Source organism: Rhinichthys klamathensis, unplaced genomic scaffold (genome assembly GCF_029890125.1).
Source record: "Rhinichthys klamathensis goyatoka isolate OS25496 unplaced genomic scaffold, OSU_Roscu_1.1 h1tg000147l_1, whole genome shotgun sequence".
Taxonomy (NCBI): Eukaryota; Metazoa; Chordata; class Actinopteri; order Cypriniformes; family Leuciscidae; genus Rhinichthys; species Rhinichthys klamathensis.
In genome coordinates, this window is record NW_026606682.1 from 715,469 (window position 1) to 730,228 (window position 14,760).

At 37.8% G+C, this 14,760-nt stretch overlaps 1 protein-coding gene across 4 annotated transcripts in view; it reads left to right on the plus strand.

The window, feature by feature from the left end:
- LOC130090503 (inactive dipeptidyl peptidase 10) overlaps positions 1-14,760 on the plus strand; it is a 55,357-nt gene that overhangs the window by 34,873 nt on the left and 5,724 nt on the right. For all 4 annotated transcript variants that reach the window (XM_056257899.1, XM_056257898.1, XM_056257902.1 and 1 more), the window contains 10 exons: positions 1,531-1,651; positions 1,934-2,088; positions 2,251-2,348; positions 4,540-4,663; positions 6,237-6,281; positions 6,549-6,653; positions 8,810-8,901; positions 9,474-9,521; positions 11,254-11,372; positions 11,454-11,501. In XM_056257899.1, coding sequence (XP_056113874.1) covers positions 1,531-1,651; positions 1,934-2,088; positions 2,251-2,348; positions 4,540-4,663; positions 6,237-6,281; positions 6,549-6,653; positions 8,810-8,901; positions 9,474-9,521; positions 11,254-11,372; positions 11,454-11,501 — 955 coding nt within the window. The remainder of the gene's footprint in view (positions 1-1,530; positions 1,652-1,933; positions 2,089-2,250; positions 2,349-4,539; positions 4,664-6,236; positions 6,282-6,548; positions 6,654-8,809; positions 8,902-9,473; positions 9,522-11,253; positions 11,373-11,453; positions 11,502-14,760) is intronic.

Here is a 14,760-nt window from a genome sequence, read left to right on the forward strand (position 1 = left end):
ATATGAGACAGATAATCTGTGAAGAAAATCAAGCTCTTCTGGCTCCTCCCAGTGGTCCTATTGCCATTCGCAGAAATACACGCTCCCGGTCAGAAACAACCAATCAGAGCCAGGAGGAATGTCTTAGCAGTGTCAATCACGCTCGTGTACGCGCTGATCACACCCCTCTCTTGCACAGCGCGAGCCGTCGTTCAAACTCAAGATTGCCGGCGTGCTGCAGCTGTGCTTATGACGGAGAAACAACCTAAACTGCCAATTCTCGAGTGACACCTGCTCATAAAACAAAGAGGTAAAAGGAAAAAGACAGATGACGATAAACAAGCGAAAAAGAAAGAATTACACAGAGCCCATTGACTCGGTGTCAAAACTCTAGTCGCATAACATGTAGATAAAATGTCACGCACTCTGCTAAGCAACAATTGAAACCTGCTAATTCACTGGCTTGTCATGTTGCTGAAATAATGTACTAGCACACCTTATCTAGCATCATATATCGCTAGAATAATTACTTACATACTTTAACGTTAGTTACCGTTATATTAACGTTATCTTACTAGCTATTTATAACTTATAGAAAGAGTGCAACGTTATAAAGTTACATGTAGGCTATTGCAAAATACATAATGATTTGAGGACCAAGTTTGTAGTCAAAGTATGGGCATGCCATAGTCAATGTAAAGTATATTGTTGACGTTTAGTCCCTATTAGTGAATGTGCCATATAACTTTTTATCCGCCGTTATCGGTGGCCCTGTTTACTAGCCTGCGCGTTCACGACAGGCTCCGCTGTGGAGGACGAGCTGTGGAGGGAGGACTGTAGCGCAGCAGAGAGCAAGGGGGTGGGACCTGTAAGTTGTGCTTGTTCAAATTTTCAGGCTAAGTCAACGTTTTCTCAAAACTCCCTACTGCAGCTTTAAGTCATCTTAAATAAAAAGGTTATTTTTGTGATTTTTATTTTATTATTTTTATGCTGTTTTATTATATTTAAAAGGTTATTTACAATTTGTCTAATCAAATGACTAGTCAAGGGGAAAAAAGTCATCAGTTGATATTAATTGTCATGATATTAATTAAATGTTTTGCAATTTTTAGATTATTTTATCATTAAAATTAAATGTTAAAGTTTAAAGTCGATTATAGACATGCTTTATTTTTTTTATATTTTTTATATGTAGAGACATAATAGTAATATTTTAGCACTGGCTATAACATTTTCAGCTGTTAATGTGCACTCTGCCCTCTTAATTTTTAATTATCCTTGTAATAATCTTCACTCTTCCATGAAGAACCTCTAACATCCATGGAAACTTTCCATTGGTTCTTTATAGTGGAAAAAGGTTATTTAGATTATTAAAATGTTCTTCACTCTAAGAAATAAGAATGGTTCACTGAAAGGTTCTTTGTGGAACCCAAAATGGTTCTTCTATGGCATCACTGTGAAAAAAAAAAACCCCTTTGGAACCTTATTTTTAAGAGTGTTGGATTATGACTTCATCTATTAATGCTGGTTGTGTCTCTTTGTTGATCACAGGTCTATATCTTTGAGAATGACATCTACTACAAGCCAGATGTGTCTAGCAAGGCGATGCGTCTAACAGCCACGGGCAGAAATGGAATGGTGGTTAATGGGCTGTCTGATTGGACTTATGAGGGTCAGTGATTTTGGATGAGTCGTCCCCCTCAATACTCTCTTTCAGTCCATCACTATAATGAATCACCTTAATTCTGTGTGTGCTTTGAGACAATTCTGACAATCCCTTGAAGACATTCCAATATTCATGAAGAGATTATTATCTCATTTGGCCTTATAAATACACAATGAGATAGGTAAATGAGATTTATGATCATAAGCGTAGGTCTATGATGATATGTGTGTGTGGGTTAATTAGCCTCATCAAAATTTAATTTCTCTCCCTTACCTTATTCAACTTTAGAGGAGATATTGCTGAAATATCCTGCGTTCTGGTGGGCCAAAGACGGTGCACGCCTGGCGTATCTGTCCATTAACAACTCAGCCACTCCTTTTATGGAGATACATCACTTCCTGGGTGGGGTCTACCCTTCTAACGTCCTCTACCCATATCCAAAGGTAAAAACAGTTGACATGCAGCATACTAATTTCTTTTATATGACAAAATGAATCAGATATCACAATAAAAGTCTATATCGAATAATGAATGCAAGCATTTGCACTATTTGCAAGAGCATTTTGTCTTTAATTTGCTAATGTTAAAAGTATTGCTCTGTACAGGCAGGTTCCAGAATCCCATCAGCCAGTCTGTTTGTGGTGAATTTATACGGTCCAGCTCACACATTAGAGATGATTCCTCCAGACTCCCAGAACAGCAGGTGAACTTTATCTTTCATTAACATGTGTCCATAATTGCGAACATGCGACATATGCAGTGCACAGGGTGTGGATACAGAGCTGTTAATTTTTTATATCCTTTTAAACGCATAGAAAAATGTGTCTTAACTGTCTATTTATTAAAGTAAATCTTTTATGCATGATGTTAAAACATCGCAAATGAGTTTAATCTGTTTCTGTCGCACAGTGTTGCTTAGGCAACAAACACATTTAAGAAGTTCTTCATGATGAAGTTTAAAATGTAAAGTTTACTCTCTAACAAATGTAAATGTTTTTTAATGGGTGAACATTATGATCAATTGTCCTTCACACTGTGCATACTGCCAGAATAAGACTTGAAAATGGATGTGTTTTTAGTAGTTTATTCAAAGTAATTCCTTCATTATTAACACTTTTATTGCCATTTTAAATGCATAATGCATTTAAAATGGCAATAAAAGTGTTAATAATGAAGGAATTACTTTACTGCAAACCAAAGAAAAAGGGGTTGTTGCCCTGTGGCAACATTGTGCAATGGATTAGTAAGAGTGGTTTGATGTTACTCATTGAAGACTTTATTATATTTGTAGTGATAACTTGTTGTCTTTAGTAAGTTACTTTTTTATGAATATTTTTTTGTTGTTTTCCCCAACCCCTATTGTCCAAAAAGTACAGCCTCCATCATCCTGGGTTTGTAAGTGTGAGCTTTCCGCATTTAGATTGTGGAATTATTGGCCATTCCTCAGAGCAAATATGCTCCTGCTCTGCCAGATTAGATGGAGAATGCCGGTGGACAGCAATTTCAGGTCTTACTGCTGATTTTCAATTGGATTCAAGCCTTGGCTCGGGCTGTGCCGCTCCAGAATACCAACCTTCTGTATTTAAGCCATTCTTCATCGTTTTTGCTGTGTGCTTTCTTTGAGTCTTTGTCCTGCTGAAAAATGAATCTTCACTCTATACATAAGGCTTTGGTGAAAATCAAGCTTTTAATGTTGTTTATATGTCTATATCTATCTTTTAAAATGCTTTAAGACAAACCATGTGCAAATAAGTCAGCGCCATTGCTGAGTATTTTCTCCTTAAAACTGCAGTGACCCAAAGACAGTCTCAAAATGGCGGTTTGAAATCGCTGTTTCTGACGTCACAAACTACCTTGTAAACAATCATGTCAACGTGTGATCATTAATGAGTTGATCTCTGAGCTGGTGTGAGTGAGTGGGGGTGGGTCTAATTAGCATATTCATAGAACTGTGTATACTAAATGAGGCAAGGGTGTAGAGTTACATTCAAGCTATTTTAAGTCATGAAGAATTTTCAAGGAAAAAACATTTAAAAATGTAATTTTGGTGATCAATGATGAAGATTATCAAAAGATGGCAAAGGGACTTTAAAAGGCATAGTTCACCCAAAAATTTAAATTCTGTTATCATGTATTCACTAATGTAATATTCACATACTATCCCTTAAAAAACAAAAAAACATTGGCTACTGTATAGCACACATAAAATAATCAAATTTTAGTTAGACTGAACTTTTTTATAATTCAAAATACTGTATGGAGCCCCTAAAGGGACATAGTGAAGGAAAAAAATATTAATTGGAAGGAAAAATGAAAGGTCAATGCTATTACGTTCCCCCAAAAAACTTTTAAGCTCACAAAACTTTTGAGTTCTTTGCGAGTGAACGCAAAGTTTGTCGGGGGAACACAAAAGCATTGAAATATATTTGTTCCTCCCATCTCATATTTTTTTCCATCACCATGTCCGTTTAGGGGCCCGGGCTCCATAATATTGTATTCACTTCAATATTTTGTAATTTATAATTAATTTACATGATATTGTCATTTTAGCAATGCATGGAAAGTTACCTCTATGGGAGAAGATACATTTATCCTATTTAAACTTTAATTTGCAAGTGATTAGCATAAAAAAGAATAGTAAAACAATTATGATCCGTTTATTAGCATTAGTTAACATTAAGATTAATAAATGCTGTAAAAGTACTGTTCAAGAACTGTTAGTTCAATTTAATTTCCACAATTACATTTTTAGAATCAAAGTCGTATCTGTTAACATTAGTTAATGCACTAACTGATGTTAAGAAATGAGACCTTATTTTAAAGTGTCACCGACATAATGGATAAAGTGGTGATTCTGAATGCACTCTACTCTCTCTCTCTCTCTCTTTCTCTAGAGATAGCTACATCTCTATGGTGAGCTGGATAAGCAGCACCCGTCTGACTGTGCGCTGGTTGAACCGTGTCCAGAACCAGTCCGTGCTGTGTGTGTGTGAGGCCACGACAGGAGCCTGCTCAGAGGTGAGGGGTTTCCAGCTCATCCACTGCTCCCCACTGGGTATCTTTACTCTTAAAGTATCCATCGATCTTGCTCTCATTCTTTATTCTGCTCAGAACGTACAGAGAATCGCTTGCTTCTCTTCTGCCAGCTCAGCCTAATTTCCTTCTGGAGGCGTGAAAGACTAACTCAGCTTTACTTTTAAGCCTGAATTTTAATGCGCAGCCTGTCTTAATGCCTAAAGGTCATTCCCTTTTTATGTCCGAGTGATTGAATGCATGCGCACAGGAGTGTCTGCGTCTGACAGGGATGTTTGATTTCTACACCCTGTGTGTTCTGTGTTGATAAATCCGTCAACAGAGTTTTATAATTGGAGGCATTGAGAGCTGTGTTGTAATGCATAACAATTACTACTGTTAAAGTTAAACTGTTTGGCTCTGGAAGTAAAAATCCCATTTATTATCTCCATAGAGAAATAGATTTTTAACAGTAATGTGTATTAACGTCTCAATACCATGAGCTCTGAGGATGTTGAGCGGTGATCGATGATTTCTGCACAAGCCACAATTCTTTTATTAAGTGATTTTAGCTTAAATTAATCTCCATGCAAACTACTTAATATTCAAATGTATACAAATATTTAAGCAAGCGAATCTTATATATAAACATTGTTATAGTCATACAAAAAAATATACACTGCCATTCAAAAAATATGTTTTTGAAAGGGCTGCATTTATGCAGTAAAAACAGTAATATTGTGAAATATTATTACAGCTGTTTTGTTTATGTTTTAATATATTTTAAAATGTAATTACCTGTGATGTCAATGGTGGATTTTCAGCATCATTACTCCAGTCTTCAGTGTCACATGATCCTTCAGAAATCATTCTAATATGCTGATTTGCTCATTAAACATTTATTTTTATTATTATTAATGTTGGAAACAGTTACTGTTAAATATTTTTTGTGGAAACCATGTGCATTTTTTTTCAGGATTCTTTAATGAACAGAAAGTTCAAAAGAACAGCATTTATATGAAATATTAATCTTTTGTAACATTGTAAGTGGTTTTACTGTCACTTTTGATCAAATTAATGCGCCCTTGCTGAATAAAAGTATTCCTTTCTTTTCTTTTAAAAAATAAATAAAAATTTGACTGAACCCAAACTTTTTAATGATAGTGTAAAAATACAAATTCATGAAAACAAGTCATACTCCACTCCCTTTAAACAGTTAATCTGTTTTTAAGATTAACTTTAAGTGTTAGATAACAGCAACCTAAATGTAAAATAGAGGAAATGAGTATGTACCTTAATTCTTAAAAAAAGTTCAAATTTAGAACAGCCTAATGGAATTGATGTGGAACTCTAGTTGTTGCAGACAGCACATCTAAACTGCAGATAAAAATGAAACATGCACTTCCTTAATGTGATGCCAGTGAAAATAATGGATTGACTGAAACTCTGCGTTAGCGGTGGAGTTTGTTATGATGTACAACTCTCCTTGGCAGGCAGAAGAGAACAAATGATTTAAAAAACATATGTTACTTCTAATATATAACATGTCTAATCCTTTTAAAACATCTTTAATCTTTAGAAGCACCAAATGGCGATGGACTTTTGGCACAACAACCAGCGGCAGGTGAGTTCAGCCTCTCTCTCTCTCTCTCTCTCTCTCTCTCTCTCTCTCTCTCTCTCTCTCTCTCTCTCTCTCTCTCTCTCTCTCTCTCTCTCTCTCTCTCTCTCTCTCTCTCTCTCTCTCTCTCTCTTACTCTCTCCAGTTCTCAGGTTCCGTTCTTTGGTTCCTAAAAGCTGCATCCACCTTGGCAAGAAATGAATTGCATCGAAATGGTGTTGTCTCTCATTGATCTGTTGGAGGAATGTATATTGATGGTGGCTTGTCCTACAGGAGGAGCCATTGTTCACGGCAGATGGTTCCCTGTTTTACCTCATTCTGCCTGCCAAGCAAGGGGCCCGTGGGGAGTTCCTCCACATCGCCAGTCTCCCCGCTCAGGTCTGTGTGTGGAATAATTTCATACTCATGCTATGCACAATGAAATTAGATGCAGTTATAAACTTCGTGATTAGAAACCTGAAGTACCAAACGTGTATGTGACTTTTTATGGCAAGTGGGAGCGATGCTGAACCCCTGTGTATTGTAAAGTCTTTCTCTCATTTTAACTGTTAGACTTTCATTTGAATAAATAGTTATGTTAATTTAGATTTTTGTAATTCTTTATTTGAAGTCATTTACAAATTTATATCATGAGTTACACAGACCAAATTTGTTCTTATATTCCTATATAAAAACATTGCATATATTAAAATTAAAATATAAAACTAAACAAATACATTGGTTTATTTATATATATATATATATATATATATGTGTGTGTGTATACAGTATATACAGCCTGTTCTCATCCCAAGGCGTCATACATGTGACGCTTTTGACATTTCGTTGAAATCTTACGCACATGGCATCCTTTAGCGTCAATATGAGACGCAGATCCCAAGGCGTCATAACCGTAACCCTACCCCAGACCTAAACCTACCCATAACAGTGCATGTTATATTGACGCTAAAGGATGCCATGTGCGTAAGATTTCGACGAAATGTCATATGGCGTCACCTATATGCGTTGGTATATACAGTGTATATATATATATATATATATATATATATATATATTCTTTATCTTCCTGTCCACTGCTTTCCATTATTCCCTGCCTTCTCTTTAAACCTAATATAAGCTTCATCTATACATATAATATACTGATGAGCCAAAACATTATGACCAGTCACAGGTGATGCAAATTCTGTTGATCATCTCCTAACAAGGCCACATATTAAGGTCTGGGTAGATTGGATTGTACGCAAACAATCAGTTCTTGTAATCAACGTGTTGGATGCAGAAGAAATGGGCAGGAATTAAGATCTGAGGGACTTGGACAAGAGCCAAATTGTTATGGCAAGGCGTCTGGGTCAGAGTATCTCTGAAACAGTAAGGCTTGCGAGTTTCTCCCGGTCAGTGGAGAGAATTTACCAACAGTGGTCCGTGGAAAGACAAACCAGAAACTGGCTACTGGGTGTTGAATGCCCAAGGCTAACTGATGCACAAGGGCAACGAAGGCCAGCCTGTCTAGAAGGTCTACTGTGGCACAAGTCACTCAAAATTTTAATGATGTTATGGGAGGAATGTCACAACATACAGTGCATTGCACTCTGCTGCATATGTGGCTGCATAGAGTAGTAGTAGCTCATAGTGCCTATGATGACCCCTGTCCACTGCCGAAAGCGCCTACAATGGGCATGTGAGTGTCGGAACTGGACCATGGAACAGTGGAAGAAGGTCATCTGGTCCGTCTTAGTTCTAGTCCTGTTTTCTTTTACATCACGTGAAAGGGCCGTGTACATGAGCGTCGTTTACCTGGGGAAGTGATGGAACCAGGATGTACTGTGGGATGACGACAAGCCGGTGGAGGGAGTGTGATGCTCTGGGCAATGTTCTTCTGGGAAACCCTGGGTCAAGCCATTCATGTGGATGAAAATTTCTCACGTGCCACCTACCTAAACATTGAGACCAGGTACACCCTTTCATTACAATGGTGTTTCCTGGTGGAAGTGGCCTCTTTCAGCAGGATACTGCACACATTGTTCAGGAATGGTTTGAGAAACATGATGAAGAGTTGAAGGTCTGGTCACATGCATCACTGGCCTCCAAATTCCCCAGATCTCAAACCAATTGAGCATCTGTGGGATGTGCTGGACCAACAAGTTCGATCCACAGTGGCTCCACCTCATATCCTACAGGACTTGAAGGATCTGCTGGTAATGTCTTTATGTCAGATCCCACAGGACACCTTCAGAGGTCTTGTAGAGTTCATGTCTTGACCAGTCAGCGCTGTTTTGGCAGCACGTGGAGGACCAACAGCATATTAGGCAGGTGTTTTGGCTCAGTGGTGTATATAAAATCTGATAATAAATAAATAAGTGAACATATACAGTACATTATTATATAATTTTTTTCTGTCATTTTTTTTAGATTGAATATTTCACATTGTCTAATGTTTCCTCGTCTTCCTGTCCACTGCTTTCCATTATAACCCGTCTTCTCTTTAGACCTCGTATAAGCTTTATCTATATCTCCTTCTCTTTCTTTTTCTTCAGGCTTCCACTCCTTCTGTATCTCCTCGCTTTCTAACGTCAGGAAACTGGGATGTAACCTCGCTGTGCGCTCTTGATGAGGAGAACGATAAAATGTATGACAGATCGAATTTTATGAGCAAACCATTTTGACTCAAAAGCCTCAAGACTGTGTCGTAAAACATCTCATAGTCAAACAAACTACCTAATACGAGTAATTATAGAATTATTTACGTCTAGCAATCCCATTTATCCCACTGAATCAGCATAGATGGCACTTAATTAAAATTAATACAGTAATTGAATGTTGAATTGACTGTAATGACTCTGTCATTTTCTCCCGGCTTTGTTCTCTAATTGCAGCCACATAAAACAAACTCTCTTGAAAAAACCATCCCAGAAGTGATGGCTTTTTCAGAAAAAAAAATTCTTTTTTATCTTTTCAATGCATGAATATTTATAAATAGTCAGATCTATAGCTCAAATCAAAGTTTAGGCCCGTAAATCAATGACTTACAATTAATCTGGTACTGACAGAAATGAATGCATGTCACAGTCTTCCCTACTTTGCATGTGTAACAGATAGGCAATATGTGGAAGTAGACTCTATTATTAAAGGATAAATGACTGACTACATAGTAACTCAAAAAACCTTTTGAGATTTCCTTAATGTGTTTTTCCCCTGTAGCTATTTTCTGAGCACGGAGGAGTCGCAGCAGAGTAGACACTTATACAGGTGGGTTCTGTCCCAAGCGATATGTCTTTTAAGCTGTAATTGAGTATTTTATCATCACTGTCTAGGAATTCTGGACCTCTCATGCTGTGCTGCGCATTTGCATCTAAATCAGTCTGACAGCAAGCATTTGCACACCCTGTTGTGTTGTGAGATATTTAATTTCCTCAATATGTTTGTGGGTTTTGGACGTCCATATCATCATTACATGTTGATATTCTTTATGCGTATTGACGCTCCAGTTTCTCAGTATGTATGTTCATCGATGACTTGTGCTGTAATCAATTAAAACCTTCCAGTTTACATCGAAATGTATCTGAGATGGATTTTCGGGGACATTCGTGAAAATCCAATAGGGTTTTTTTTTTTTTTTACCCCTAGTGAGCTCCAGGCAAGAAGCCCAGCTAATTCATTTAACAGAAACGGCAGCTTAGAGAGCGAGAGCAAGAGGGAGAGAGAGATGGAGAAGGTTGAAAAGGAGACGGGCAGAGGGGGAGGTGCTGCGCCTTACAAAGATTTAAATGGTGTTCTCTAACCTTTGATTAATGCTTTAAGCCTCTCACTTGCTCTCCATGGGCCACAATTTCTCATAGATTTTTTATTGCGACCATCCGAGCAATATATGGCGAAAGTGCAAAGGTCCAGCATTGGGCTTAAAGCAAGTGGATAATGGAAAACTAGCTCAGCGTGTGTGTTTCACATACTGGAAGTTATAGGGATAGTTAAGCCAAAAATGTTATCGTTTTCATTCAAAGGTCTTTAAGATTTATTTTATCAAGGATGCATTCAATTTATCAAAAAGGGACAGTAAAGACATTTAAAGTTGAAAAAAGTTAACACTAAAAAGTTTAGTGTTCATTTTATGCTTCCTGAATTTGGCAATCCTGGTCAATATATGCTTTCATTTTATGGAAAAGAGCAGCATGAACATCATTAACTCTTGTGCTCTGTTGAAAATCCTTTACCTAATTTGGTGTTCCCAGTCAAAAATACTGCCCTTTTAAATGTCCCATTATGCTATTTTATGATCAAATATTCTTGTTTTCTTTTAATTAGAACAGGTTTTGTATTCTTTTTGGAACTGATTGATCGTAGGCCTTATTCACCTCAAAAAAACGGAGAAATGCAAAACCTCCCCCAATTGAAAGAAAACAAGCTGATAAAAAGATTGTATCCATTTTTTGGCAATAACATAGCATAGCAAAATATTTAAGTATTATTTGTAGGTCGACATTTTTGACTGGTAATACCACAAGTGTAAGGAAGAAGGTAGGGAAAACATGCACACAAATGATCAAATTATTTTTGAGAAGTTGATATACCCTGTGTGAGCAAATTCAGTAAGTTTTAGTCCAATGTGTTAAAAATGACTAGCATTTTTGGGGGAAATAAAATACACTCCAAATCAAAATGACCAGAGCACAACCAGAGGGTTAAAAATGTTTCATTTTGGTTTCACAGAAGAAGGCCAGACAGGTTTATAAAGACATGAGGTGGAGTAAATTATGACTGTGTTTATTTTTGTACTGAAGAAAACGGCATTTAAAGTGTGATTGTCATTGATGGTAGTAGCGGCTCCTGACCGTAAATTTAGGCAGATTCTGGGTCTGGCGCTAGTTTATGATAAACATTTTGTAAGTTGTATATTCTAATCGCTGTACAAACACTTTTAGCAGAGGTTGATGGCATTAAGATGATGGGTTTTAAAATAATGAAATGCATGCTTGTTGACTAGTGTGGAGCTTGGAGGAGTGTTTCATCGCCAGTGTCTGACATGCAACCTGTTTGAGCGATGCAGCTTCTTCAAAGCGGACTTCAGCCACAATCAGACATACTTTACCCTCTATTGCTTGGGTAAGGTCACTGACTCTCTCAAATATTACATTTAGGTGGATGAATAAAGATGCACGTCTCATCTCTGTCATACTTTTACAGGCCCAGGTGTCCCAAAGGTGACCATTCACAGCACAAGTGATCCATCCAGTGAGTAGAATTAATACTTTCCTCATTACAAGCTGTTATTTAGTCAGCCATGTGTGGCTGTAGGAAAGAAAGATTTTGATTACTAATAAAATTGTGTCAAAAAAGTAGACAAATATTTTTTATAAATGCACCCTAGTGAACATTTTTCCGCTTCTAAGGCAAGTATTACTTTTATTATTGTTCATACTTAGGGTTAGGAACTCAAATAAACCCACAATCCTACGTAAAAATGCGTAATTCATCTAGGATGTTGTTTTACTATGAACATAAATGTTAAATTCAATTGTAATTGACTTCTTAAAGGGTTAGTTCACCCAAAAATGTAAATGATGTCATTAATTACTCACCCTCATGTCGTTCCAAACCCATACTATTTTTGTTAATCTTCAGAACATGTCCCTCCATAGACAGCTGATGCAACTACTACTTTGATGCTTAAAAAAATTCATAAAGAGATCGTAAATCTAATCCATATGAATTAAGCGGTTTAGTCCAAATTTTATGAAGAGACTTGATCGCTTTATATGATGGAACAGATTGAATTTAGGCTTATTTACATATAAACATTCATCAACTCACACATCAGTTGTGGTAAATGGAAGCTCAAGCTTGTTTTTTGAGCTTCCACAAGGACCAATGAGGATCATTCTTGTGTTACGCAGCAGTTTTGAGCTTCCACAAGGACCAATTAGGTTCATTCTCGTGTGTTACGCAGCACGTTTGAGCTTCCACAAGGACCAATGAGGTTAATTCTCGTGTGTTACGCAGCAGTTTTGAGCTTACACAAGGACCAATGAGGTTAATTCTCGTGTTAAGCAGCAATTTTGAGCTTACACAAGGACCAATGAGGTTCATTCTCGTGTGTTACGCAGCAGTTTTGAGCTTACACAAGGACCAATGAGGTTAATTCTCGTGTTAAGCAGCAATTTTGAGCTTACACAAGGACCAATGAGGTTCATTCTCGTGTGTTACGCAGCAGTTTTGAGCTTACACAAGGACCAATGAGGTTAATTCTCGTGTTAAGCAGCAATTTTGAGCTTACACAAGGACCAATGAGGTTAATTCTCGTGTTAAGCAGCAATTTTGAGCTTACACAAGGACCAATGAGGTTCATTCTCGTGTTACGCAGTAGTTTTGAGCTTCAGCAAGAACCAATAAGGTTCATTCGCGTGTGTTACGCAGCAGTTTTGAGCTTCAGCAAGAACCAATGAGGTTCATTCTCTTGTTACACAGTAGTTTTGAGCTTCAGCAAGAACCAATGAGGTTCATTCTCGTGTTACGCAGTAGTTTTGAGCTTCAGCAAGAACCAATGAGGTTCATTCTCGTGTTACGCAGTAGTTTGAGCTTCAGCAAGAACCAATGAGGTTCATTCTCGTGTTAAGCAGCAGTTTTGAGCTTCAGCAAGAACCAATGAGGTTCATTCTCGTGTTACACAGTAGTTTTGAGCTTCAGCAAGAACCAATGAGGTTCATTCTCGTGTTACGCAGTAGTTTTGAGCTTCAGCAAGAACCAATGAGGTTCATTCTCGTGTTACGCAGTAGTTTTGAGCTTCAGCAAGAACCAATGAGGTTCATTCTCGTGTTACGCAGTAGTTTTGAGCTTCAGCAAGAACCAATGAGGTTCATTCTCGTGTTACGCAGTAGTTTGAGCTTCAGCAAGAACCAATGAGGTTCATTCTCGTGTGTTACGCAGCAGTTTTGAGCTTCAGCAAGAACCAATGAGGTTCATTCTCGTGTTACGCAGTAGTTTTGAGCTTCAGCAAGAACCAATGAGGTTCATTCTCGTGTTACGCAGTAGTTTGAGCTTCAGCAAAAGAACCAATGAGGTTCATTCTCGTGTTACGCAGTAGTTTGAGCTTCAGCAAGAACCAATGAGGTTCATTCTCGTGTTACGCAGTAGTTTGAGCTTCAGCAAAAGAACCAATGAGGTTCATTCTCGTGCTACGCAGTAGTTTGAGCTTCAGCAAGAACCAATGAGGTTCATTCTCGTGTTACGCAGTAGTTTGAGCTTCAGCAAAAGAACCAATGAGGTCCATTCTCGTGTGTTACGCAGTAGTTTTGAGCTTCAGCAAGAACCAATGAGGTTCATTCTCGTGTTACGCAGTAGTTTGAGCTTCAGCAAAAGAACCAATGAGGTTCATTCTCGTGTTACGCAGTAGTTTGAGCTTCAGCAAGAACCAATGAGGTTCATTCTCGTGTTACGCAGTAGTTTTGAGCTTCAGCAAGAACCAATGAGGTTCAATCTCGTGTTACGCAGTAGTTTTGAGCTTCAGCAAGAACCAATGAGGTTCATTCTCGTGTTACGCAGTAGTTTTGAGCTTCAGCAAGAACCAATGAGGTTCATTCTCGTGTTACGCAGTAGTTTGAGCTTCAGCAAGAACCAATGAGGTTCATTCTCGTGTTACGCAGTAGTTTTGAGCTTCAGCAAGAACCAATGAGGTTCATTCTCGTGTTACGCAGTAGTTTGAGCTTCAGCAAAAGAACCAATGAGGTTCATTCTCGTGTTACGCAGTAGTTTGAGCTTCAGCAAAAGAACCAATGAGGTTCATTCTCGTGTGTTACGCAGTAGTTTTGAGCTTCAGCAAGAACCAATGAGGTTCATTCTCGTGTGTTACGCAGTAGTTTTGAGCTTCAGCAAGAACCAATGAGGTTCATTCTCGTGTTACGCAGTAGTTTGAGCTTCAGCAAAAGAACCAATGAGTTTCATTCTCGTGTGTTACGCAGTAGTTTTGAGCTTCAGCAAGAACCAATGAGGTTCATTCTCGTGTGTTACACAGCAGTTTTGAGCTTCAACAAGAACCAATGAGGTTCATTCTCATGTTACGCAGCACGTTTGAGCTTAAGCAAGGACCAATGAGTACCAATCAGGGTAAAAGACTAAATTCAATTTTTTCATCATAAAAAGTAATCAAGTCTCTTCAGAAAATTTCAGAAAATAAACCGCTCAATTAATATGGATTTGTTTTACGATCTCTTTATGAACTTTTTGAAGTGTCAAAGTGGTTGTTGCGTAGCTGTCAATGGAGGGAAAGAAAGCTTTCAGATTTCATTAAAAAGATCTTTATTGTGTTCCGAAGATGAATGCCTCCCTAAGCTTCCAAAGGAAGTACATTTTTGTTGCACCTAATGACACGTTATATCAATATATAGGTTATAATCAATTAATAAACCTTGCTTATACGAAGAAACCTTTCTCATTTGCTCATTGTCGATCATGATAGGTGAGTGGTTGCCCACTATGTGACACTGAAGACTGGAGT